Consider the following 26,084-nt stretch of genomic DNA (forward strand, 5'->3'; position numbering starts at 1 on the left):
TGAGAATGTGGCCTTGAGCTTCTGACTTCTCTCCTCCTGAAGCCCTGCCTGAAGAGCCAGATGGACTTCATGGATGAGCAGTGTTCAGCCACCAACGTGAAGCCCCTCTACCTTCATCGGCAGTTGCCTTCCTTCTACAGGTGGATTTCAGCAGCGAGCTACGCCAAAGGTAATTGTTTTGGGTGACAAACTAGGGTTCAAAATCACGTTTACCCTGGAGAAGGTTAGAAAGGAGGGAAGGTTTTGTCCCCCTTTCAAAGGGCAAGGACCACTTGACTGGGAAGAGACTGAGATTCGTGACCATAAGAGGTGGTGATGTTTGGATGGCTGTGAAAGGGGATTGGATGAATTCATGCAGGACATGAGCCTATTGAAGGTTATGGCTCAGTGTTGCCACCAGATTTGGTCAGAACATTCCATTGGAGAAGCCTTGGGTCTGGTGTAGCAGCAACTACTACTACTACTACTACTTCTTCTTCTTCTTCTCTTCTTCTGCTTCTGCTTCTTCTTTCTCCTCCTCCTCCTCTTCTTCTTCTTCTTCTTCTTCTTCTTCTTCTTCCTCCTGTGCCACCAGATTTGGTCAGAACATTGCATTGGAGAAGCCTTGGGTCTGGTGTAGCAGCAACTACTACTACTACTACTACTACTACTACTACTACTACTACTACTTCTTCTTCTTCTTCTTCTTCTTCTTCTTCTTCTTCTCTTCTTCTGCTTCTGCTTCTTCTTTATCTTCTTCTTCTTTTTCTTCTTCCTCTTCTTCTTCCTCTTCCTCTTCCTCCCCGTCCTGTGCCACCAGATTTGGTCAGAACATTGCATTGGAGAAGCCTTGGGTCTGGTGTAGCAGCAACTACTACTACTACTACTACTACTACTACTACTACTACTACTACTTCTTCTTCTTCTTCTTCTTCTTCTTCTTCTTCTTCTTCTTCTTCTTCTTCTTCTTCTTCTCTTCTTCTGCTTCTGCTTCTTCTTTATCTTCTTCTTCTTTTTCTTCTTCCTCTTCTTCTTCCTCTTCCTCTTCCTCCCCGTCCTGTGCCACCAGATTTGGTCAGAACATTGCATTGGAGAAGCCTTGGGTCTGGTGTAGCAGCAACTTCTTCTTCTCCTCCTTCTTTTTGTCTTCTTCTTCTTCTTCTTCTCTTCTTCTTTTGCTTCTGTTTCTTCTTTATCTTCTTCTGCTACTTCTTCTTCTTCCTCCTCCCCCTCCTCTTCCTCCCCCTCCTCTGCCTCCTCCCCCTCCTCCATTTCTTCTCCTTCTTCTTCTCCCTCTTTCCCCTCCTCCGCCTTTTCTCCTCGTCCTCCTGCATTATTTGAATTCCCCCTTGTCTTCTTCTACCTCCAGGAGATGATCTGTGCCAATATATGTGCCAGGCAGCTGGGAAGAACTTCATGGTGAGCCGTGGGGACCGATTCATTGATGGGACAAGATGCAAGAAAAGCAGCCTGGCGGAGGAGGAGTATACCCTCGCTTTGTGTGTGATGGGCAGCTGCAGGGTGAGGGCGATGGACTTCCAAATTCTCTTCTTGCTTCTTTCCTTCCTTAAACGTCCACTCACAGTCCATGTCTCCTTATCAAAAGACTCGATGGGTCTGGCTGGTTTTCAGATCCATGGTTCCCAGGGAACAATTTCAGCTCATTCCTCCCCCACTCTCCTGCCTTTCGTTCAGGTGTTTGGGTGTGATGGACGGATGGACTCCGGAAAGACGATGGATGCATGTCAAATATGCGGAGGAGATGGCACATCATGCGTAAACGTGAAGGGCTCTTTCAATGGGGGGAAAGCCAAAGGTATAATTCCATTCTACCCTGTCTAATACCTTTTTTGTCCAGTCCTAACTACAGATAATCTTTGTTCTGACCATAATTGGAACCGGAACCTGGGTTCCTAAGCAAGGTGGACCTGGATATCTAAGACACTGCCTCCTGCCACATATCTCCCACAGGTTGGGCCTTCTCCGAGTGCCGTCGACCGGACAATGCTGTCTGGCGACCCCTCAGGGGAGGGCCTTCTCTGTAGCTGCTCCGGCCCTGTGGAACGATCTACCCATAGAGATCCGGACCCTTCCCACTCTCTCGGCCTTCCGAAAAGCCACTAAAACCTGGCTGTTCCGGCAGGCCTGGGGCTGTTGAACAAGGTCCAGCCCCACTTAAACAGAATGTCTGGTGTGTTTTTTTTTAATTGTATCTCTCTTTATTTTTAATTTTAATTTTTATCTTTCTGTAAGCCGCCCAGAGTCCTACGGGATTGGGCGGGCATACAAATTTATTAAATTGCTAAATTGGTTGTTAGTTAAGTTGCACCCAATTATACAACCGTTTGGGGATGGTTGTTAAGTGAACCAGCCAGTCGTTAAGTGACTCGCATGGCCATGGAGCCAGTCTGGTTTCCCACATTGAATTTGCTGGCAAATTCCCAGACGGCATTCACGTACCTCATGGAATTCTGCAACTCTCACAAATACATTGCCGGCAAGCTAAGCTCCCAAATTTTGTTCATGTGGCCACGGAAATGTTGCGACGGCCGCAAATGTGAGGACCTGCCGTAAGTTGCCTTTTTCCCCAGTACCATCGTAAATTTTGAAGGGTTGTAAGTTGAGGCTCGCCTCTACATGAGAACTGACCTTCTGGGTTGGATTGTGAAGGCCTCTCACTCAGCCTCTGTGGCCAACTGTTTAACTGTTTAATAAATTTATAAGCCGCCGAATCCCGGGCGGCTTACAGAAATACATTTCAAAAATAAAAAAGTTAAAATAGAGAGAATAAAAACAGATTAAAAGATCACTTCATAGACTCAATCTAGGCGGGGCTGGACCTCGTACATGAGGTCAACAGCCCCCAGGCCTGCCGGAATAGCCAGGTTTTAGTAGCCTTTCGGAAGGCCGAGAGAGTGGGAAGGCTCCGGATCTCCGGGGGTAGATCGTTCCATAGGGTTGGAGCAGCTACAGAGAAGGCCCTCCCCTGGGGTGGGGGTCGCCAGACGACATTGTCCGGTCGACGGTACCCGGAGAAGGCCCACCCTGTGTGATCTTATCGGCCGTTGGGAGGTATGCGGCAGAAGATGGTCTCGCAGATATCCGGGTCCTAGGCCATGTAGGGCTTTAAAGGTAATAACCAGCACCTTGAAATGCGTTCGGAGACCGATAGGAAGCCAGTGCAGCTCGCGGAGGATAGGTGTGACATGGGTGTATCTAGGTACACCCAATATCGCTCACGCGGCTGCATTCTGGACCAATTGTAGTCTCCGAACACTCCTCAGGGGCATCCAAACCGGATGCTTTGAGGAACTCAAGAGCTGGACAGGAGATGGAGAGCCTCCTTCCGCTGTCACTTTCCCTACCTCTAAATTGCTCGAGCTTTTCACGCTCCTGGTTGAGGTCTTCACAACCATCTTCTATCTCCCCTGGCTTGCGTTCTCTTTCAGAGTACACCACCTTCCTGATGTTGCCTCCCAACGCCACCTCAGTCCATGTGGTCAACCGGAAACCCCTCTTCACCCACTTGGGTGAGTCAATGAAGCCCAGAATTGGATGGAGGGGGGGCAGGATAAGGGCGATGGCCTAGAACAGGACGGCTCTGGTAACATTATCAGTGCTAGAAAGGAGGAGGAGGAGGAGGATTATTGTGGGGTCCTTGGTACTCTCTGAGCTTGGTGATTTTCTTGCAGATGTTTCATTACCCAACTAGGTAACATTATCAGTGCTAGGAAGGAGGAGGAGGAGGAGGAGGAGGAGGAGGAAGATGACTGTGTGGTCCTGCGTGCTCCCTGAGCTTGGTGGTTTTCTTGTAGATGTTTCATTACCCAACTAGGTAACATTATCAGTGCTAGAAAGGAGGAGGAGGAGGAACAGGAGGAGGAGGAGGAGGAGGAGGAGGAGGAGGAGGAGGAGGAGGAGGAGGAAGATGACTGTGTGGTCCTGCGTGCTCTCTGAGCTTGGTGGTTTTCTTGTAGATGTTTCATTACCCAACTAGGTAACATTATCAGTGCTAGAAAGGAGGAGGAGGAAGAGGAGGAGGACGACTATGGGGTTCTTGGCATTCTTTTGGTTGTTTTCTTGCAGACATTTTATTACCCAACTAGGTAACATCATCAGGGCTAGGAGGCAATGGGGATTGCTAATCAAATAATTAATAATCAACAGGTCTATAACACCACTACTTACAAAAAAAACAAAAAAACAGGCACACTTGCCTGTGAGATGTGGACGCCTTCATTAGATGGCCCTTGATTCTTCTAATTCTTTCTTTCTTTATTTTTTGAAAACAGGATAGGTTGGAAATAATTTACTTAGAAAGGCAGACAGGTTGAATGGTCTGATGAAAAGAGTTGAGACTTGGAAGGCCTCTCACTCTAAAAAGATGGCAGATTAGTCCTGCTGGCCGCATGACCACGGAGACGTCTTCGGACAGCGCTGGCTCTTTGGCTTTGAAAAGGAGATGAGCACCACCCCCTAGAGTCAGGAACGACTAGCACAGATGTGCGAGGGGAACCACTTAGACTTATATACTGCTTCACAGTTTTTTAACCTCCCTCTCTAAGCGGTTTTAGAGAGTCAGCCTCTTGCCCCCTAAAATCTGGGTCCTCATTTTACCCACCTCTGAAGGATGGAAGGCTGAGGGAGGGAGGGAAGGAGGAGAGAAGGGAGGGAGGGAGGAGGGAGGGAGGGAAGGAAGGAAGGAAGGAAGGAAGGAAGAGCAATAGCCCTTAGACTTAAATAGTATTTTACAGCCCTCTCTAAGCGGTTTTAGAGAGTCAGCCTCTTGCCCCCTACAATCTGGGTCCTCATTTTACCTCGGGAGGACGGAAGGCTGAGTCAACCCTATAGTCTAATGAAAAGAAGGACCAGGGGAGACACGATAGCAGTCTACCAGTAGTTGAGGGGCTTCCAGAAAGAAGAGGGGGTCAACCTATTTTCCAAAACACACAAAGGCAGGACAAGAAACAATGGGTGGAAACTAAATCAAGGAGAGAAGCAACTTAGAACTGAGGAGACATTTCCTGAGAGTGAGAACAATTAACCGGTGGAACTGCCCGACTCCAGAAGTGCTCCATCGCTGGAGGCTTTTAAAAAGAGACTTGGCAGCCACTTGTCTAAACGTTATAGTTTCCTGCTAGAGCAGGGGGCTGGACTAGAAGACCTCCAAGGTTTGAGTTTGAGTTTGAGTAGTTTTTTTATATGCCGCCCTTTTCCCTGGGGGGACTCAGGGCGGCTTACAACTCGAAAGGGAGGGAAAACAAACATTTAACACATGAGACAGTACATCATTAAAAGCGCGACATTCATACTATTCGGGTGGGTTACAGTCTTTAACCCCAGGCCTGACGGGATAGCCAGATTTTAAGGGCTGTGCGGAAGGTCTGGAGGGTGGTGAGGGTACGAATCTCCACGGGGAGATCGTTCCAGAGGGTCGGAGCTGCCACCGAGAAGGCTCTCCTCCGCGTGGTTGCCAGTCGACATTGACCAGCAGATGGAACTCGGAGGAGGCCTAATCTATGGGATCTAATTGGTCGAGTGGAGGTGATTGGCAGTAGGCGGTCTCTCAAGTACCCAGGCCCACTACCATGAAGGGCTTTGTGGGTGACAAGTAGCACCTTGAAGCGTATCCGGAGATCGACAGGTAGCCAGTGCAGCTCGCGGAGGATAGGTGTTATGTGGGTGAAGCGAGGTGCACCCACAATCGCTCGCGCGGCCGCGTTCTGGACTAGCTGAAGTCGCCGGATGCTCTTCAAGGGCAGCCCCATGTAGAGCACATTGCAGTACTCCAGCCTAGAGGTCACAAGGGCACGAGTGACTGTTGTGAGAGCCTCCCGGTTCAGGTAGGGGCGCAACTGGTGGTCCCTTCCAACTCTTGCTATTCCGTTAACCCTAGCTGTGAAAATCCAAGGACACTATGCAGTCGCTGGGAAAGGACTGATTTCTTTAAACGTCACCTATCCTTCGATCATGGAAGACAACAGGTTGGAGTACAAGGTCTTCCTTACGGAGGATAATCTCCCCAGCTTAGAGGAGATTCACCTGGCTGGACAGGTTCAGGAAGAGACAGAGATACAGGTAAGGTGGTGAAATTGCAGCAGCTACGGAGCAGGGACTCTGAATGGAAGGAAAAAAAGAACTTAATAAATAAAATCAAACGACATTGGCAAACAGGATACATGGGTGGGATAATGTAGCAGGTTGTAAAATTGCAGGTAGGACTTATGACCACAGGTGAGCCTAATGTTTCCGTTGCTAAGCGAGTCAGTTGTTAAGTGAGTTTTGCCCGAGTTGACAACCTTCCTTCCCCCCCGCTGTTAAGTGAATCGCTACAGTGGTTTTAAGCGGGTCACGCAGTTATTAAGCAAATCTGGCTTCCCCATTGTCAGAGAAATCGCCTGATCCCGCCGGGACACTGCAAATCGTCATAAATAGGCATCCCAAAGATCTGGATGTGGATCGTGTGACCATGGGGGGGAATGCTCTAAGGGTCGTAAGTGCGGAAAAAGATCCTAAGACAGTCACTAAACAAATGCTTGTAATTTGAGCACTGCTGTTCTGACCGAGAGGTTCCCGAGAGCATGAAGCAAACTCCTGGTCCCGACAAAAACCCCTTTTATTAATTTGCTGTGAATTCAGCCCATTCCCATCCAGCAAAGTTTTTCAAGGGAGGATTTATGGTCACAGACCTTCTCTGGCTTGGAGAGCTGCCAGGCCGATCTCTGCAGAACTTGGCAAGGAGTCTCGGAGAGTCACGAACCAATGAAGCGAACTAATGGTCTCCTGCAAACTCCACTCCCCTTTCGCTCCTCTTTTACTTCCTCTGGGAGGGGCCGTTCACCATTCCCCTGTGGCCTTACTCCCAAGTCGACCCTTAATCTTTAGCTGCTTCCTTCGTCTGGCCACTCTGCGCATGCGCACACTGGGAACAGGCTCCTCCTGTTCATCTGCCCCACTGATGTCTGACTCCGAAGGCAGCTGATAACTGTCAGACGGCCCTGGTCCCCTCTCTGCCTCCGACACAGAGCCCTCATCCGAGCCTTCCCCAGACTCCAGGACTGGCCCATCTTCCTCCCCAACCTCCTCACTGTCCGAATCCTCTGTCAGCTCCGCTGTACCTGTATGCCTGTTTCTTTTCCTCATCCAGGTTTACAGGAAATATGGGAAAGAATATGGAAGTGCCACCAGTCCCGATATCACCTTCAGCTACTTTAGACCGAGGGAGAAAGAGAGCCACACCTGGACGGCTCAGTCTGGCCCTTGCTCAGTCACCTGCGGGACAGGTCAGTTGCTCAATTACGTCTCTCTATCTTTAGCCCCGGGTACGCGGGGAGCGAGGGTGGCTCAGTGGCTAAGACGCTGAGCTTGCCAATCAGAAATTTCACTCTGCAGGCACACTGCAAGTCCGTTACTCCTGCATGGACCAGGCAAGAGGCGAGGAGATGGATGACCGCTATTGCCTCAAGATGCCAAAGCCCGCTTCTAGGCAAGAAACATGCACCGTGAAACATTGCCAACCGCAGTGAGTAGAAATGTCTCTGGGTCAAGCGAGGTCAATCAGACCAGTATCCACCCCTCCTGGTGTGGGGCTTTGGGCGAAGGCTGGAGGGAAGAACCACTGGTGGCGAAGAGCCGGAGGGCCTCGTTCCAGTGGGGCTGCATCATGGCCTGGAACTGGCCGACCATCTCAGCCCGCTGAGCCTCCAGGTATCTGGCCTTGCACTCCCACAGGTCTTCCCTCTGCTTGGAAAGCCCATGCTCCCAGTTCTCTGTGAGGGGCTTCTGCTGAGCCTCCTTCTCGGCCAGATCCAATTTGAGCTGTTTTGCCAACTCTTTCTCCTGGTGGCTGCTCGGCTCCAGCAACTGCTTCCTGTTGGGGGCGCTAAGGAGCCCGGGCGGGCAGGCGAGGAATGGCGGGCAGAGGCTGGCAAGCCGCCCCTCAAGATGAGTGACACCGAGTTGGCCACGCCCAACCACTCACATGACTGCCTTGCCACGCCCACCCAGCCGGTCATTAGACAGATCCTCTTAGTGGTCTGCAGGATTTAAAATTATGGATTTAGTGGTCCCTGAGGTCCGAAAAGTTGGGGACCCCTGATCTACTCCCCAAGCAGGAGACCCTACACCATTTCTGACCGTTGGCAATCCAGTCTCTTCTTGAAAGCCTCCAGGGATGAGGCTCCCACAACTTCCGACGGCAACTTCTGTTCCATTGGTGGATTGTCCCAGGTGCAGAGTGGGGTTTTTTTCCCCTTCTTTTTTATTATTGAAAAGTTTTAATAAGTTTTACTAATATTTCCCCTTCCCTCCCCTCACCTCCAACCCTCCCTCCCCCCAACCTCCCAGAGCAATATACAGGGTATAAACATTTAACAATCATACACTAATATAAGCTAACTAACTATAATAGCCTACCTCCTCTTGTGCTTTAATTCCCCTTTTATTAAACTGAATTTAGATAAATTATAACATTCCTTGTTCATTCATAAGCTAATTGAAATTTCTGAGTCCAATATTTATTTTGAATGTAATCAATCCATCTTCTCCATTCCGACTTATATTTCTCATCGGAATGGTCCTTCAAATATGCTGAGATTTTGGCCATCTCTGCTAAGTTTATTACTTTTAACCTCCATTCTTGGAGAGTAGGCAATTCTTCCTTCTTCCAGTACTGCGCCACCAACAATCTTGCTGCCGTTGTTAAGTTCAGAATCAAGTTAGTCTCTATAACTGTGCAGGGTTTTTTTTTCTTCTTCTTCTTGAACATCTCTTCAAGATGAAAAAGAGCCGAGGTGGCGCAGTGGTTAAATGCAGCACTGCAGGCTACTTCAGCTGACTGCAGTTCAGCAGTTCGGCTGTTCAAATCTCACCGGCTCAAGGTTGACTCAGCCTTCCATCCTTCCGAGGTGGGTAAAATGAGGACCCGGATTGTTGTTGGGGGCAATATGCTGACTCTGTAAACCGCTTAGAGAGGGCTGAAAGCCCTATGAAGCGGTATATAAGTCTAACTGCTATTGCTATTGCTCTTAAGATAGGGAAAGGACAGCCACCCCTGGACTCCTCTTTCTTCCCCATCCAGTTGGAAGAAATCACAGCTGGCCATATGTTCTGCCGTTTGTGGCTTGGGAGTAGCCAAGTGGAACGTGACCTGCATCCAGGTGGCCGATGGGCAGGAATCCACTGTGGATGAGAAGCTGTGCCCAGCTGACCAGAAACCCTCGGCCTTCGTGCCATGCACTGTGAACGACTGCCCGATGGGATGGGGCGCTGTATGTATCATTGCTGTAGCCTTGCAGCCATTCATGTAGTGATCTTTTATATATATATATATATATATATATATATATATATATATATATATATATATATATATATATATATATATATATATATATATAATTGTTTTATTAGTTTTATTACAAACAAAAACACACACACACAGAAACAAAAAAGCATCATCTTTCATTACATCTTGTAGAAAGCGTATCCATTGCTCACAAGCACGTTTCGTGCCTTCTGTCCACAATCACATATATTCCATTGTTTAAATTGTATATGTTAAAAATGTGTACACACACACACACACACACACACACACACACACACACACACACACACACACACACACACATATATATATATATATATATATATATATATATATATATATATATATAAACTAAGATATGTTAAGTATATTGATATGGAAGCATAAATACCATCAACATAGAATGGAGTTTGCTCAGAAGCGAAATTACACCAATGAGAGGAAGAGTGGGAAACAGAGGAGAGAAGAAAGTTAGGAAGAGAGGGATAAGAGAGAGGGTAAGGAGGGAAGATAAGGAGGATGAGGAGTGGAATGTAGAGAGAGGAGAAGGAGAAAGGAAGGGGAAGTAGAGTAGGAAAGGATGCTGGAGGGAAGAAAGGAGATAGGAGAGAGGTAGAAGAAAGAGGTGTATGGAGAGCAGAAGAGCCAATAATGGGTTTTTATATTTCTGGGCGTTGATGACAAGAGGAACTGATGTAATTACTACTTAATACAATAGGATATTGGCTATGTAATAGTATACATGTGATTGTATGTTATCAAAATGGAAAATAAAAAAGTATATTTAAGAAGGCTGGAAAAGGCCGGGCTTTTATATATATATATATATATATATACACACACACACACACATACACACACACAAACAATTTTTGTTGTATTTGTGCTGATAAATAAATAAAGGGAGACTAGTATAGATCTATTTCAAGCTATGTAGTTCTCATCAGCTAGCCATACCCTTACTGGGATTTGAACCTGGGCTATATTACATACTAGGCAAACATCTTAGCCATTAGGCCACAGGCTCTTATCCGTTATCAGCAAAGCCAGGGTGAAAGGTATCTATTAGATTTTACAACCCCCGGTATGCCCAATTATGGGAGGAAGGTCATATACATACATACATACATACATACATACATACATACATACATGCATACATACATACACACACACACACACACACACAAACAAACATATATATATTTTTACTATCACCATACCACAATTTTCATTGAATTAAGATTTCAAAAACACAGCCACCTGCTGGCATTTCCCCCCCCCCTTCCCCCAGTTCCAGTCAATATGCCATATCTTTATATCTTTATAACATATTCTAAAAAAAAAAAGTCTATTAGTAGGGCATCTTATAATTCCTCTCTCTAACATATCTTTGTTATTATTATAGTTAACTAAGGGTTATTTACATTTTTCTCTCCTCTTCTCTCCACAAACGCAAAAAGCAACAATCTCTAAACAACCATCTATTAATATGCGTTAACAAAATGATCATTTAAAATCTAAGACAAATCTAAAGAAAAAAGAAAAATATTCATGTAGCGATCTTGTTTAGCCGCCATGAGAAGACAACGGTTTGTTTGTTTGTTTATTTATTTATAAAATTTACATGCCGCCCAATTCCAAAGGACTCCGGGCGGCTTACAAAAAAGAGAGAAAAAAGAGGGGAAAAAAAGTTTAAAATCACAACACCACATACATTCATTCTAATCGGGGCTGGACCTCAACAATGAGGTCAACAGCCCCAGGCCTGCCGGAACAGCCAGGTTTTTACAGCTTTCCTGGTTCCTAGAGGGTCCTGACTTTACAGATTGAACAAAACTAATCGGATGAGTTTTTTTAGCCTAGTCTAGCGTACTGAAAAGCTAAACAGATAAACCTGGTTAATGTTTGCATTGGGGATAAATTGGAAATCTCCAGACGGAGGAATTGAAACGCAAAACTATTTGGAAAAAGCTTTAGTAGATCAAGGGAAGCGGGGGCCCACTGGCTAAGAGGCTGAGCTTGTCGATCAGAAAGGTTCGGCGGTTCAGCGGTTCGAATCCCCATCGCCACATAACGGAAGGAGCTCCCGTGACTTGTCCCAGCTTCTGCCAACCTAGCAGTTCGAAAGCATGTAAAAAATGCAAGTAGAAAAATAGGGACCACCTTTGGTGGGAAGGAAACAGCGTTCCGTGCGCCTTCAGGCGTTGAGTCATGCCAGCCACATGACCCTGGAGATGTCTTCGGACAGCGCTGACTCTTCGGCTTTGAAACGGAGATGAGCACCACCCCCTAGAGTCGGGAATGACCAGCACGGGGAATGCAAGGGGAATCTTTACTTTTTTACCTATTAGTAGACCAACTCTGTACTGGAGACAAGAAAACAGCATATAGATATTCCTCAAGTTACAAGCGACTGGTCGTAAGACCAAGAAGGACTGTCTGTCATCTCCTGGTTTCCTTTTTGGCTTTTCAATCTCAGCAAAGCACTTTCCTTTCCACCCGTATATCCTTGTGATGGTTTTGGTGTCTCCTGAAACAGGAATCCACATCTGGTGCTCCAGAAGACCAAGACCGGATTGGAAATCAGTCTGTGTATGTCTGGAGCCCTTTGGCTGGAGAGTGTCCGGTCTCCTGTGGAGGAGGTGAAGATATTTTTTTCCCCTGGATTCCTTGACTATAGATCTGGTTTCAGTATGTTGTGGCCAGTCAGCAGAACTGGCAGCCGATTCGGACAGTGAGGAGGTTGGGGAGGAACATGGGCCAGTCCTGGAGTCAGGGGAAGGCTCTGGGGAGGGCAAGATTTTTCGGGCATCGAACTGATAGTAATGCTGGCAAGAACCTTCCTCTGGAAGGAAGGAAGGAAGGAAGGCTGAGTCAACTTGGATCCAGTCAGGATCAAATTGCTGGAAGTTGGCAGAGTTAGGCTGCAATACTGCATTCTAATCAGCATAGCAAGGAAAGAAGGAAGGAAGGAGAAAAGGAAAGGGCAGGGAAAGAAGGAAGGGAGGAGGAAAGGGAAGGGAAGCAAAGAAGGAGAAAAGGAAAGAAGGAAGGAAGGAGAAAAGTTAAGGGAGGGAAGGAAGGAGAAATGGAAAGGGAAGGAAGGAAAGGGAGGGGAGGGAAGGAAAGGAGGAAGGAAGGAGGGAAGGAGGAAAGGAAAAGAAAGGAAGGAAGGAATGAGAAAAAGGAAAGGAAAGGAAAGAAAGATCTAAGGCCATAGTTCTGAGTCTTGGCAACTTTAAGATGGGAGGACTTTAACTCCTGGAATTCCCCAGCCGAGATAAAGTCAGATTTGCCGGGTACATGAGAGCATTTGAAGAAATAATCCTGCTGAGGACAAGCTAAGGGAAAGCAGGGGGAAAAAAAATCGATGCAGCTAATAACATTCTCCCCGACTGCTCCTTTCCACAGGACGGAGGTTGCTGAGTTACGTCTGCCTGGTTTTCGACACTAAAGAAGAAAAAGAGGAAGGACGCTGTGACCAGACCCAGAAACCAGCGAACCGCCTGGAAATTTGCAACCCTGACCCATGCCCCCCAAGGTAAGGGGTGTGTGTGTGTGTCTGCAGACATTCCCCGCTTATATGGGTAGTCCTCGAGTTACAACCATATAATGGAACCCGCCTATCGCGGTCGTTAAGTCCCGACAGTTGTAATCCACCCCACGGCCAAACGGATTTTATCACTTTTCTTGTGGCGGCTGTTAAGCGAATGACACCACGGTTAAAAGTGAAATAATAATAATTTTGACAACCGGTGTGTAATTGTGATAGTTGCAGTGTTTGTGTGTGTGTGTGTGTGTGTGTGTGTGTGTGTGTGTGTGTGTGTGTGTGTGATGTGATTGCCATTTAGGACTTCCTGAGCGAACTCCTAACAAGCAAAGTCGACGGGGAAGCTGGCTTCGCTTAGTGGCCACAGGATTCAACTTAACCACAGCTTAACTACTGTGGCCAAAAAAAACCGAAACACTTCTGTGAAAAAAATCAGGCGCGCTTCGGGTAACAGCCTCCTTGTTTAGTGACAGTACATCACTCCGGTCTCAGTTGTCGTAAGTCCGAGGATTACCTCGCTTTATGAAGTTCCTGGACTGGCTCTCGAATCCCAGAAGATGGTCCCTAAACAGGGGCAGGAAAAATGGTGGCATAGGGTAAGGCCACGCTTGGAATACGGCATTCAGTTTTGGTTGCCACGATGTAGAAAAGATGTGGAGACTCTAGAAAGAGTGCAGAGAAGAGCAACAAAGAGGATTAGGGGACTGGAGGCTAAAACATATGAAGAACGGTTGCAGGAACTGGGTATGTCTAGTTTAATGAAAAGAAGGACTAGGGGAGACATGATAGCAGCCTTCCAGTATCTCAGGGGCTGCCCCAAAGAAGAGGGAGTCGAGCTATTCTCCAAAGCACCTGAGGATAGAACAAGAAGCAATGGGTGGAAACTAACCAAGGAGAGAAGCAACTTAGAACTAAGGAAGAATTTCCTGACAGTGAGAACAATTAACCAGTGGAACAACTTGCCTCCAGAAGTTCTGAATGCTCCAACACTGGAAGTTTTTAAGAAGATGTTGGATAACCATTTGTCTGAAGTGGTGTAGGGTTTCCTGCCTAAGCAGGGGGTTGGACTAGAAGACCTCCGAGGTCCCTTCCAACTCTGTTATTCTATTCTAAATGAAAGGGCTGCCTTTCTCACCTGGATTCTGCCTCTCTCCTTCCCACTCAGGTGGTTTTACAAGCAAGGTGCGTGTAGTGTGACGTGCGGTGAAGGTGTTATGCGCAAGGTCTTGTACTGCGCACGAGGGACTGGGGAGGAGGAAGAGGTCCTGCCAGACACAGCCTGCGAGGACTCCTTGCGCCCTGAAGAACAGGAAGCGTGCCACCTGGAATCCTGTCCACCCAGGTGTTTAGCTTTGTCCTAGATTGGGAGATTAGCAAACAATTTTCCTTTATTTTATTTTAGTTTAGTTTAGTTTAATTTATTTAACTTTATTTTAATTTATTTTAGTTTATTTTAATTTATTTTAGTTTATTTTAGTTTATTTTAGTTTATTTTAGTTTATTTTAGTTTATTTTAGTTTGCTTTGCTTTGCTTTATTGTCATAAAGGAAGGAAGGATTAAGAGAAAAAAGAGGATAGAAGACCGAAAGAGGAAGAGAAAGATGATGGTAAATTATAGAACGTAGGAAGGAGGAAAGGAAGGGAGGGAAGGAAGAAGGAAGGAAAGAAAGAGATTAAGGAAGGGGGGAGGGAGGGAGAGAGGAAGAATTAAGAGATAAAAAGATAGAAGACTGAAAGGAAGAGAAAGATGATAGTGAATTATAGAAACGAAGGAAGGAGGAAAGGGAGGGAGGGAGGGAAGGAAGGTGAAAGAAAGGGAGAGAAGGAAGAAAAGGATTAAAAGAAAAAAAGGTCATTACATCAACATTGTTATGTTATCATACCTGTACATGTATATAATATTTCGCTTCTATATTTATACACCTCTATACACAGTTCTATATATATTTATATATAGTTTTTTGGCTTAATTAATTTTATTCTTGTTTTACAGCCATTTGTACCAATTGTTCCAAATTTCATAATATTCCGACTCTTCTTTATCTTTTAATGACTATAAGGTATTGTAGAAGGGAAAAAATAATAAAAAAATCTTCCCCCTCCCAAAAAAAGAAAGAGAGAGAAAAAGAAAGAAATATAAATAAATATAATAAAAAATAAATTTAATAAATGTCATAATAAATATATTTCATAATAAAAGAAAAAAGGTTAAAAGATTGAAAGATGACAAGAAAGTTGATAGTGAATTATAGAAGGAAGGAAGGAACGGAGGAAGGAAGGAAAGGAAGGCTTAAGAGAGAGAAAAAGGATAGAAGACTGAAGGAGGAAGGGGAAAATAACAGCGAATTACAGAACAATGGAAGGAGGAAAAGAAAGGAGGGAGCGAAGAAGGAAGAAAAGCAATAGAGAGAATGGAAGGAAGGGAGCAAAGAAGGAAGGAAAGAAATAGAGAGAACAGAAGGAAGGGAGGGAGGGAGCGAAGAAAGAAGGAAAGAAAGAGAGAATGGAAGGAAGGAAGATAGCAAAGAAGGAAGGAAAGAAATAGAGAGAATGGAAGGAAGGGAGGGAGGGAGCGAAGAAGGAAGGAAAGAAAGAGAGAATGGAAGGAAGGGAGAGAGCGAAGAAGGAAGGAAAGAAATAGAACAGAAGGAAGGAAGGGAGGGAGCGAAGAAGGAAGGAAAGAAAGAGAATGGAAGGAAGGAAGAGAGCAAAGAAGGAAGGAAAGAAATAGAGAGAACAGAAGGAAGGGAGGGAGGGAGCGAAGAAGGAAGGAAAGAAAGAGAGAATGGAAGGAAGGAAGAGAGCGAAGAAGGAAGGAAAGAAATAGAGAGAACAGAAGGAAGGAAGGGAGGGAGCGAAGAAGGAAGGAAAGAAAGAGAGAATGGAAGGAAGGGAGCGAAGAAGGAAGGAAAGAAATAGAACAGAAGGAAGGAAGGGAGGGAGCGAAGAAGGAAGGAAAGAAATAGAACAGAAGGAAGGAAGGGAGGGAGCGAAGAAGGAAGGAAAGAAAGAGAGAGAATGGAAGGAAGGAAGAGAGCAAAGAAGGAAGGGAAGAAATAGAACAGAAGGGAGGGAGGGAGCGAAGAAGGAAGAAAAACAATAGAGAGAATGGAAGGAAGGAAGAGAGCAAAGAAGGAAAGAAATAGAGAGAACAGAAGGAAGAAAGGGAGGGAGCAAAGAAGGAAGGAAAGAAAGAGAGAGAATGGAAGGAAGGAAGAACAGAGAGATAGACAGTTGCAACTGACTTGCCTCTCCCTTCAACGCTGCTCTTCTCTCTCTCTCTCTAAAAACCCAGCTGGAAAGTGACTGAGCGTGGTCCCTGCTCCTCTTCCTGTGGAGTTGGAGTAGCTACCCAATCCGTGGCTTGCGTGAGGCTTTCTGGCGGCCGAAAGGTGGAGGTGGCCGAGGGCCACTGCCCAGAAGCGGAAAAGCCCCTCTCCGTCGTACCCTGCATCCTCCGGGTCTGCCCTTACGAATGGGGGTTCACCCCATGGACGCAGGTACCCCCATTTGCACTGCAGTGACATTTCAGAGTCCTTGGGAAAGCCGGCAAGTCCTCACTTTTACGAACGTGACGTAGGTCTCACCCTGTGCCCGATTTTACGACCTTTTTTTTGGCAGTGGTCGTAATGCCGACACGTCCGTCGTAAAGCAAGCCCATTTTTATGGGGTGGATTTTGGGATGGAAACCGGAAAGAAACACCGCTTTCTGTCAAAAGCATCATAAACTGAATGCCCACCACTTTGTAAATGCAAGCTAGGAGGTCATATGAATTTTGAACCTGCCTTGTAAGTTAGATTTTGGGGGGTCCGTCCGTCATGATTCAAAATAGCTGCTAAGCGAACAGTCATAGGTTGAGGATTACAGGATGCAGACCAACATAGGAACAATACTCTAGCTTAATGTGACAGCCTTGTTTAGCCAGCATTTGGATGGTTCCTGCATTATGCTGAATTATAGGCTACTTAAATGAATTTTTAAGTCTAGTCTAATCTAATCGACGTAGTTACCGTATTTTTCAGAGTATAAGACGCACTCGCCCTCCCCTCCTAAAAGAGGGTGAAAATTTGGATGCATCTTATATACTGAATGTAGCCCCGCCCACCCGCCAGCCCCCAACTTGGGCCTCAGCCTCCCAGCAATTTGCCTCCTTGCAGCAAACAGAAACAGCCTGTTTCAGCTTCAGCACAGCCTGATTATCACAAATAGCTGATTATCAGTTGGATCGGCCTCCCAACCATCAGCTGTTTCAGGCTGCCAGGATTGCTATTGCTGCCTCCGCACACTCCATTTTCCGCCCATTCTGATCCCCGCCGCCCGGAATGGGTGGGAAACGTGGCGTGTGGGGGCTGAAAACAGGATGCGGAGGCCGAAAATGGGGCAAGCGGAGGCGGCAATAGACAGTGGCAATCCCTGCAGCCTGAAACAGCTGATCATCGGGAGGCTGATCCAAACCGACAATCAGCTGCTTGTGCTTATCAGGCTGTGCTGAAACTGAAACAGGCTGTTTGCTGTTTGCAGCAAGGAGGCAAGTCGCTGGGAGGCGGAAATTTTTTCTCTCGTTTTCCTCCCCAAAAGCTAGATGCGTCTTATACTCCGAAAAAATATGGTACATTGAAAGCTAAACAGCCAAACTGGTTAATATTTACTCTGGGGACAGATTTGGAAACTTCCCAGCTGAGAAACTGAAAAGGAAAAAAAGGACATTAGTAGACCAGTTCGGTACTAAGGTCCAGAAAACAGTGTAGAGGCAGTCCTCGACTTACGACTGGTAATCCACCGGTCGCAAATCGAGGACTGTCTGTAATCTCTGGTTCTCTCCTTCCAGTGCTCTGTCTCCTGTGGAACCGGCATCCAGAGACGGCGGGATTTCTGCGTCAACCCCCAAACCAAGACCAGAGTCAACCCTCTCTTGTGCATGCATGCCCCTAAACCCATGATGGTGAGAACGTGTTCCACCACCCCATGCCTCGAACAGACCACAATGAAGACAAACCTTGGAGCAGATGTCCCGACACCAACCCGGCTTCCAGGGGCAGAGGCCCTGACCACCCCTGAGGCCACTCATCATCTCAAAGGACGTCAGGACCAGGCCTTCGACCTTCCGTGGTCGAAAGGAGAAGATCTCGAGAAGAAAGAAACCAAGGCAGATCTCTCAGAAGAATCCAGTTACGTAGCACTGTTGGTTATTAAGAGGGCTTTAATCTGAGGCAGGATCTGTCCCCTGCAGAAACAGGATTGGGTTTGGTGGGAGGATCCAGCAAAATCCGGCCTGGTATTCTGACCTAGGTTTCCCCAGGAGCACGAAGCCGAGTCCTCGTCCCGATAAACCCCTTTTATTGAGTTGACAGTGAATTCCGCTCCAGCAAAGTCTTTCCTCTCCCACAGTCTTTCAAGAGAGTTCCCAATTACCGACCGTTATCAGGCTTGGAGGGTGGCCAGGCCGATATTTTTTGGAAGCCGCCATACTGGGCAAGAATGCAGGAATGAACAAATTGTCTCCTGCAAACTCCACTCCCCTTTCTCCCTCTCTTATATTTCCTCTGGGAGGGGCCATTCACGGTCCATCTGCGGCCTTCCTCCCAAGTCGACCCTTGTTCCTTAGCTGTTCCCTTTGTCTGGAAACTCTATGCACTGGGAACAGGCTCCAGCTGTTCTTCTGCCTCACTGACTCTGAAGGCCGCTGATAACTGTCAGACGGCTCTGGCCCCCTCTCTGCCTCCGACGCAGAGCTCTCGTCCGAGCCTTCCCCAAAGAGGAAGAGAATTATATTCCCCCCCCCTTTTAATCAGCTTTTCAGGATCACCTAAATCCGAAACTACATGTAGGAATTTAGCTGCAGATGAGTCGATGGAGATCAGTGAAGATCTCTGCATAAATTACTAGAATATAAGATGAGGGCAAAACCCCACTCCGTAGTAGCACTGATGACGTTACCGAATTTGGTAATGAAACGTCTGCAAGAAAGCCACCAAGCTCAAACCACCAGACCCCCACCGTCCTCCTCCTCCTCCCTGCAAACCCACCTCTCTAGTAGCACCGATGATGTTATCTAGTTTGGTAATGGAACGTCTGCAAGAAAACAACCAAGTTCAGAGACCAAGGACATCATAGTCCTCCTCTCCTCAAACCCCACTGATGATGTTATCCAGTTTGGTAATGAAACATCTGCAAGAAAACCACTAAGTCCAGATCACCCAACCCTTCAGTCTTTCTTCTTCTTTCTTCTTTCTTCTTTCTTCTTCTTCTTCTTCTTCTTCTTCTTCTTCTTCTTCTTCTTCTTCTTCTTCTTCTTCTTCTTCTTCTCCTTCTCCTCCTCCTCCTCCTCCTCCTCCTCCATTTCCTTCTAGCACTGATGACATTACCTAGTTGGGTCATGTAACATCTGCAAGAAAACCACCAAGTTCAGGGACACCAAGATGCCCACAGTCGTCGTCCTCCTCCTCCTCCTCCTCCTCCTCCTCCTCCTCCTCCTCCTCCTCCTCCTCCTCCTCCTCCTCCTCCTCCTCCTCCTCCTCCTCCTCCTCCTCCTCCTCTACACAATTCCTTCCAGCACTGATGATACTACCTAGTTGGGTCACAAAATACAAGAAAACAACCAAGCTCAGAGTCTTAACAAGGTCCCCCCAGTTAGTCCCCGAGCGACAAATATTCTCTTCTACCCAGTTTCCAAGGTGTGCCCTTCACCTGGCTGCCCCCACCTCTAATGTCTTCTCTTCTTCCTCTGGTGTTTTTCATCCAGGTATCTGCGGAAGGCAGTGGCTGGGTCCCAGTGGATTAATCAACATGACAGGTGTGCAAGCCAGGATTTGCACGGCTGCCATAGGCCGGCCTTTAGGGGAGATGATCACAGTCCAGGTGTTGCAGAGTTCCTTGAACTGCAGCGCAGGTGAGCGTCCCATGCAGGTTGGTGCCGGTCATCAACCCAGGAAGCCTCCAATTCGTATCTCCTCATGTTTTTCCATCTTTTTTCTTATTGGCTTCTCTTGATGAAGAAATAATAGAATTCATCCTCAAATTCCAGTTCTTCTGTTTATTGAACTACATTTTATTTATCCATCCATCCCATCCATCCATCCTGTCTGTCCTATCTATCTATCTATCTATCTATCTATCTATCTATCTATCTATCTATCTATCTATCTATCATCTATCAATCTATCTCTTAGCTATCCATCGATCCATCGATCCATCCACTCAATCTATCTTTCTGTCTGCCCGTCCATCCATCCATCCATCCATCCATCCATCCATGCATCCTATCTTTCTATCTATCCATCCATCCTTCCTTCCACCCACCCACCCATCCATCCATCCATCCATCCATCCATCCATCCATCCATCCATCCACACAATCTATCTTTCTGTCTGTCCGTCCATCCATGCATGTATCCATCCACCCTATCTTTCTATCTATCCATCCATCCATCTATCCATCCATCCATCCATCCATCCATCCATCCATCCATCCATCCATCCACCCAATCTATCTTTCTGTCTGTCTGTCCATCCATGCATGTATCCATCCACCCTATCTTTCTATCTATCCATCCATCCATCCATCTATCCATCCATCCATCCATCCATCCATCCATCTATCCACCCAATCTATCTTTCTGTCTGTCCGTCCATCCATGCATGTATCCATCCACCCTCTTTCTATCCATCCATCCATCCATCCATCCATCCATCCACCCAATCTATCTTTCTGTCTGTCCATCCATCCATGCATGCATCCATCCACCCTATCTTTCTATCCATCCATCCACCCACCCACCCACCCACCCACCCACCCTTTGTCTGTTTGTCTATCTGTCTGTCTATGGGTCTATCTGTCTATCCATCCGTCCGTAGAGTCTAAATGTAGGTTAGAGGTATGTCGTGTGTGTGTTGTGTGTGTGTGTTGTGTGTGTGTCCTGATCCCCTTTCACGACCTTTCAACAAGCCGGATTCACTTAACAAACCATGTGGCTAACTACTTATCGACTGCACTGATTCGCTTAACAACGGTGGCCAGAAAGGTCGTACAATGGGGCAAAACTCCCTCAACACATGCCTGGCTGAAGAACAGGCATTCCAGGCCCCGATTGTGGTCGTAAGTCAAGGACAACCTGTCAGTCAGATGTATCCAGGGCTTAAAAGGTTTTCAGGAGGGCCCAATTTCTCCGTCATGTCTTTCTCCCCAGGAGAAATATTACTCTTTGCGACCCGGACGATGTGGAGGATGGCTTGTAAGAAACTGAAGCTGTTGATGGTGAACACCCACACCAACACTCTGATAATAAGGCAACGCCGGCTGTTGTCGGGCAGTGGCGTTGTGCTACACTACACCAGCAGGTTGGCAGAGAAGAAATACCATCAAGGTGTGTAAGTCAGTGGGACGGCTGGCCACTAGAAGTTGTGGGTGCTCCAACACTTGAGGCTTTTAAGAAGAGATTGGATAGCCATGGGATATGGGTTAGATTGACAGAGTTTGGAAGGGACCTTGTAGGTCATCTAGTCTAACCCCCCCCCCCCCCGCCCAAGCAGGAGACCTTACACCATTTAAGACAGATGGGCAGTCCAGTCTCTTCTTGAAAGCTTCCAGGGATGAAGCTCCCACAACTTCTGTTCCATGGGTGGGTGGCTCTCACTGTCAGAAAATTCCTCCTTATTTCCAGGTTGAATCAATCAATCAGAATAGAGTTCAAAGGGATCTTGTAGGTCATCTAGTCCAGTGTTTTTCAACCTTTTTTGTGCAAAGGCACACTTTTTTCATGAAAAAAATCACGAGGCACACCACCATTAGAAAATGTTAAAAAAAATTGTGCCTATATTGACTATATAGAAAGTAATTCTCCCACGGCACACCTTACACTATGTCACGGCACACTAGTGTGCCACGGCACAGTGGTTGAAAAACACTGATCTAGTCCACCCTCCTGCCGCCCAAACAGGACACCCGACACTAATTCCGACAGATGGCAGTCCAGTCTCTTTTTCAAAGCTTCCAGGGATGAAGCTCCCACAACTTCCGAAGGCAACTTCTCTTGATTGTTCTCACTGTCAGAAAAATTCCTCCTTATTTCCAGGTTGAATCTCTCCTTGGTCAGTTTCCATCCATTATTCCTTGTCTGGCCTTCGGGTGCTTTGGAAAATAGCTTGACCCCCCCCCCTCCTCTCTGGGGCAGCCCCTCAAATATTAGAAGATGCTCTCCTGTCTCCCCTGGTCCTTCTCTTCCCTAGACTAGCCAGGCCCAGTTCTTGCAACCCTTCATTGTGTGTTTTGGCCTCCAGTCCCCTAATCATCCCGGTTGCTCTTCTCTGCACTTTTTCTAGAGTCTCCACATCTTTTTTATAGTGTGGTGACCAAAACTGGATAGCGTACTCTAGGTGTGGCCTTACTAAGGCTTGATAGAGTGGTATTAGAACTTCTCTTTATCTTGATTGTAGCAATAGCAATAGCAGTTAGACTTATATACCGCTTCACAGGGCTTTCAGCCCTCTCTAAGTGGTTTACAGAGTCAGCATATCGCCCCCACAGTCTGGGTCCTCATTTCACCCACCTCGGAAGGATGGAAGGCCTGAGCCGGTGAGATTTGAACAGCCGAACTGCAGATAACACTCAGCTGTAGTGGCCTTCAGTACTGCACCCTAACCACTGCGCCACCTCGGCTTTGTATCCCTCTGTTCATGCAACTTAGGATTGCATTGGCTTTTTTGGCTGCCACCACACACTGGTAGCTCATATTTAGCTGGTTGTCCACTAAGACTCCAAGATCCCTCTCATAGGATTTCCTGCTTGAACTGGGGGTTGGACTAGAAGACCTCCCAGATCCCTCCCGACTCTGTCATTCTGTCTTCTGTTTCGTATTCTATGTCCTTCGCTGCAGCAGAAAGGAAAACGATCCCTGCTGGCAGTGAAATCAAAAGCAGACATTGATTTAATTGTCACAGGAGGGAGGTTGGACTAGAAGACTTCCAAGGTCCCTTCAAAACTCTGTTATTCTGTGTTCTGTGTTTCCCCCCCCTCTGTAGCCTGTGACAGGCAGCTGTTTGGTCCCCAGGGGCTCATCCTGAACCCAGGACCATCGCTGGATGGGGAACGACAAATGGCTTGCAGGATATTTATCGATGTGGCACCTCATTTGCGCATTGCCATTCATGCCATGTATGTGGAGTTCCAAACAACGGCCAACGAAACACACTCCAGCTACATTTCGGTAAGGTGTGAATTCGGGCACGGACCCCTCACGTTGGAACATAGAAGGAGAGGGAATGGGAGGGACGTGGGAGGTCTTCTAGTCCAACCCCCTGCTCAAGGCAGCAGACTTTGTAATGTCTCAGACAAAGGGCTGTCCAATCTTTTCTTGGAAAACTACACAAAGATAGATGATAGAAAGATGATGGATGGATGGATGGATGGATGGATGGATGGATGGATGGATGGATGGAGAGAGAGAGAGAGATGGTGGGGTGGATGGATGGATAGATGGAGAAAGAGGGAGAGGGTGAGGATGGATGGATGGGTGGATGGATGGATGAAGAAAGAGAGATAAGAGTGGATGGATGGATGGATGGATGGAGAGAGAGAGGGTGTGGATGGATGGATGGAGAGAGAGGGGATGGATGGATGGAGAAAGAGAGATAGGATGATGGATGGATGGATGGATGGAGAAAGAGAGAGATAGGATGATGGATGGATGGATGGATGGATGGATGGATGGATGGATGGATGGATGGAGAAAGAAATAGGGTGAGGATGGATGGATGGACGGACGGATGAAGAAAGAGAGAGATAGGATGATGGATGGATGGATGGATGGAGAAAGAGAGAGATAGGATGATGGATGGATGGATAGAGGGATGGAGGGAGGGAGGGAGAGGATATGGATGGATGGATGGATGGATGGATGGATGGAGAGAGAGAGATAGGATGATGGATGGATAGATGGATGGATGGATGGATGGATGGATGGAGAAAGAAATAGGGTGAGGATGGATGGATGGATGGACGGATGGACGGATGAAGATAGAGTGAGAGTGGATGGATGGATGGATGGAGAAAGAGAGAGATAGGATGATGGATGGATGGAGAAAGAGAGATAGATAGAATGAGGATGGATGGTTAGATGATGGACTTCCAAAATAGCCACCAATGGAGGCAGGCTGAGCGCGATCACCATTTCCCTATTCCAGATTCGAGACATCGAATCCTTGAGGACTACCGTCTTCCATGGCAACCGTCTTTTCTACTGGGAATCCGTCGGCAGCCGAGCCGAGATCGAATTCAACCAAGCCCTGGCCAACGTCAGCTTCCGAGCGGAGTACTGGGCCACCAAGTAGTCCTTCGTTAGCTCGGCCGATGTGGAAAACGCTGCGAACAAGGCAATGCCAGTATAGTCGGAAGGGACCTTGGAGGTCTTCTAGTCCAACCCCCTACTCAAGCCGGACAGGAGGCAGGAAAGGGCCCACTGCTGAGCTCTCTGCCACAAACTTGAAACGGATGAGCGAAGCTTTTGTTGTGCCTTTCTGTAGATGTCTTATGCATCTGTTTTTGCAAACCATGGTTATCTTTTCTTCCGTCAACCTATCCAAAGCTGGAGCAGGGGCCTACCTGCAGGGTTGTTGTAACAAGGACTCGGCGCTTGAGCATCAAAATCAATCCCCGTGGAGTAGCCGCTTGGTACCTCTGAAAAAAAAAGTGAGCTGCAGCTCGCCAAAACTTCTGCCTTTGAATAAAACATAGTTGGAAAAAAAGAAAGACACGCCTTCTTCCTCTTAAATTTCTTTTCCCGTTGCCGTTGACTAGCATCGTCCTCACCTTCATTGCGGTTTGAACTCGGCCTGGGCTCAGAAAAGCGGCAGTTGGCATTGGCGGGAAAGGCGTAACTTGGTTAATCTCGCCTCGGGAATTCCTGCTTGTTGAGGATTTTGAGGGATCGTGGATTGGGCCCTCGGAGAAGGGAGTAAATGATTATGTGGACGTAGCAATAGAAGAGAATATTTGGAGTTCCGGGTTGAATTGTGGGGGTCCTTGGTGCCCTCTGAGGTGAGTTGCGTTCGGTCCCAGCACTGATGCTGTTACCTAGTTCAGTTATGAGAGGTCTGCGAGAAAACAAGCCAGCTCACAGTCCTCAGAGTCCTCCTCCCTCTAAACCCCACTCCCTTCTAGCATTGATGATGTTACCTAGTTGGGTCATGAAACGTCCGCAAGAAAACAACCACATTCAGAGAGCACCAAGGACCCCACTGTCCTCCTCCTCCTCCTTGCACACCCCACTTCATTCCTGCACTGATAATGTTGCCAATTTGGGTTATGAAATGCCTGCAAGGAAACAACCCACCAAGGACCCCACCACAGTTAATAGGGCCTGAAAAAGTCTGGGTCTCTCTCTCTCTTCTCCCTCCCTCCCTCTCTCTCCGTTCCTCTCTCTCTCATCTTTGCCATTCTCTCTATCTCTCACTTCTCATCTATCTCTGTCTTCTCTCTCTCTCTATTCCTCTCTCACTCATCTTTGTCATTCTCTGTCTCTCACTTCTCATCTGTTTGTATCTACTCTCTTTATTATCTGACTCTCATCTCTATCCATCCATCCATCCTATCTCTCTCTCTCCATCCCTCCCTCTATCCCCTCCTCTCTCTCGCCATTCTCTCTCCCTCTCATTTCTCATCTGTATCTACTCTCTATCATCTGTCATATCTATCTCTCCATCCCTCTTTCTCTCATGTCATTCTCTCTCTCTTTCTCACCTCATCTGTCTGTATCTACTCTCTTTATTATCTCTGATTCTCATCTATCTCTCTCTCTCCCCATCTCATCTGTCTGTATCTACTCTCTTTATCATCTCTCATATCTATCAATCTCTCCATCACTCATCTGTCTTCTCTCTCTTTCTCATCTCATCTGTCTGTATCCACTCTCTTTATCATCTCTGACTCATCTCTCTCTCTCTCCCTCCATCCTATCATCTATCTATCTATCTATCTATCTATCTATCTATCTATCTATCTATCTATCTATCTATCTATCTATCATCTATCTATCTATCTATCTATCTATCTATCTATCTATCTATCTATCCCAATCACTATCTCTGTCTGTCTGTCTCTCTCTCTCTCTCTCTATCTATCTATCTATCTATCTATCTATCTATCTATCTATCTATCTATCTATCTATCATCTATCTATCCCAATCACTATCTCTGTCTGTCTATCTCTCTCTCTCTCTCTCTCCCTCTC

General features: G+C 46.9%; 1 protein-coding gene across 2 annotated transcripts in view; it reads left to right on the top strand.

Annotated features, from left to right (window-relative positions):
- ADAMTS13 (ADAM metallopeptidase with thrombospondin type 1 motif 13) overlaps positions 1-24,600 on the top strand; it is a 31,136-nt gene extending 6,536 nt beyond the window's left edge. For both annotated transcript variants that reach the window (XM_032238533.1, XM_032238532.1), the window contains 17 exons: positions 43-169; positions 1,349-1,500; positions 1,675-1,795; positions 3,429-3,509; positions 5,876-6,057; positions 7,127-7,262; positions 7,372-7,501; positions 9,059-9,248; positions 11,850-11,952; positions 12,722-12,851; positions 14,026-14,202; positions 16,156-16,360; positions 17,690-18,029; positions 19,604-19,750; positions 21,048-21,224; positions 22,879-23,063; positions 24,040-24,600. In XM_032238533.1, the coding sequence (XP_032094424.1) occupies positions 43-169; positions 1,349-1,500; positions 1,675-1,795; positions 3,429-3,509; positions 5,876-6,057; positions 7,127-7,262; positions 7,372-7,501; positions 9,059-9,248; positions 11,850-11,952; positions 12,722-12,851; positions 14,026-14,202; positions 16,156-16,360; positions 17,690-18,029; positions 19,604-19,750; positions 21,048-21,224; positions 22,879-23,063; positions 24,040-24,186 (2,730 nt within the window). In that variant the 3' untranslated portion in view covers positions 24,187-24,600. The remainder of the gene's footprint in view (positions 1-42; positions 170-1,348; positions 1,501-1,674; positions 1,796-3,428; positions 3,510-5,875; positions 6,058-7,126; positions 7,263-7,371; positions 7,502-9,058; positions 9,249-11,849; positions 11,953-12,721; positions 12,852-14,025; positions 14,203-16,155; positions 16,361-17,689; positions 18,030-19,603; positions 19,751-21,047; positions 21,225-22,878; positions 23,064-24,039) is intronic.
- The last annotated feature ends 1,484 nt before the right edge of the window (positions 24,601-26,084 follow it).

This window comes from Thamnophis elegans, unplaced genomic scaffold (genome assembly GCF_009769535.1).
Source record: "Thamnophis elegans isolate rThaEle1 unplaced genomic scaffold, rThaEle1.pri scaffold_278_arrow_ctg1, whole genome shotgun sequence".
NCBI lineage: Eukaryota > Metazoa > Chordata > Lepidosauria > Squamata > Colubridae > Thamnophis > Thamnophis elegans.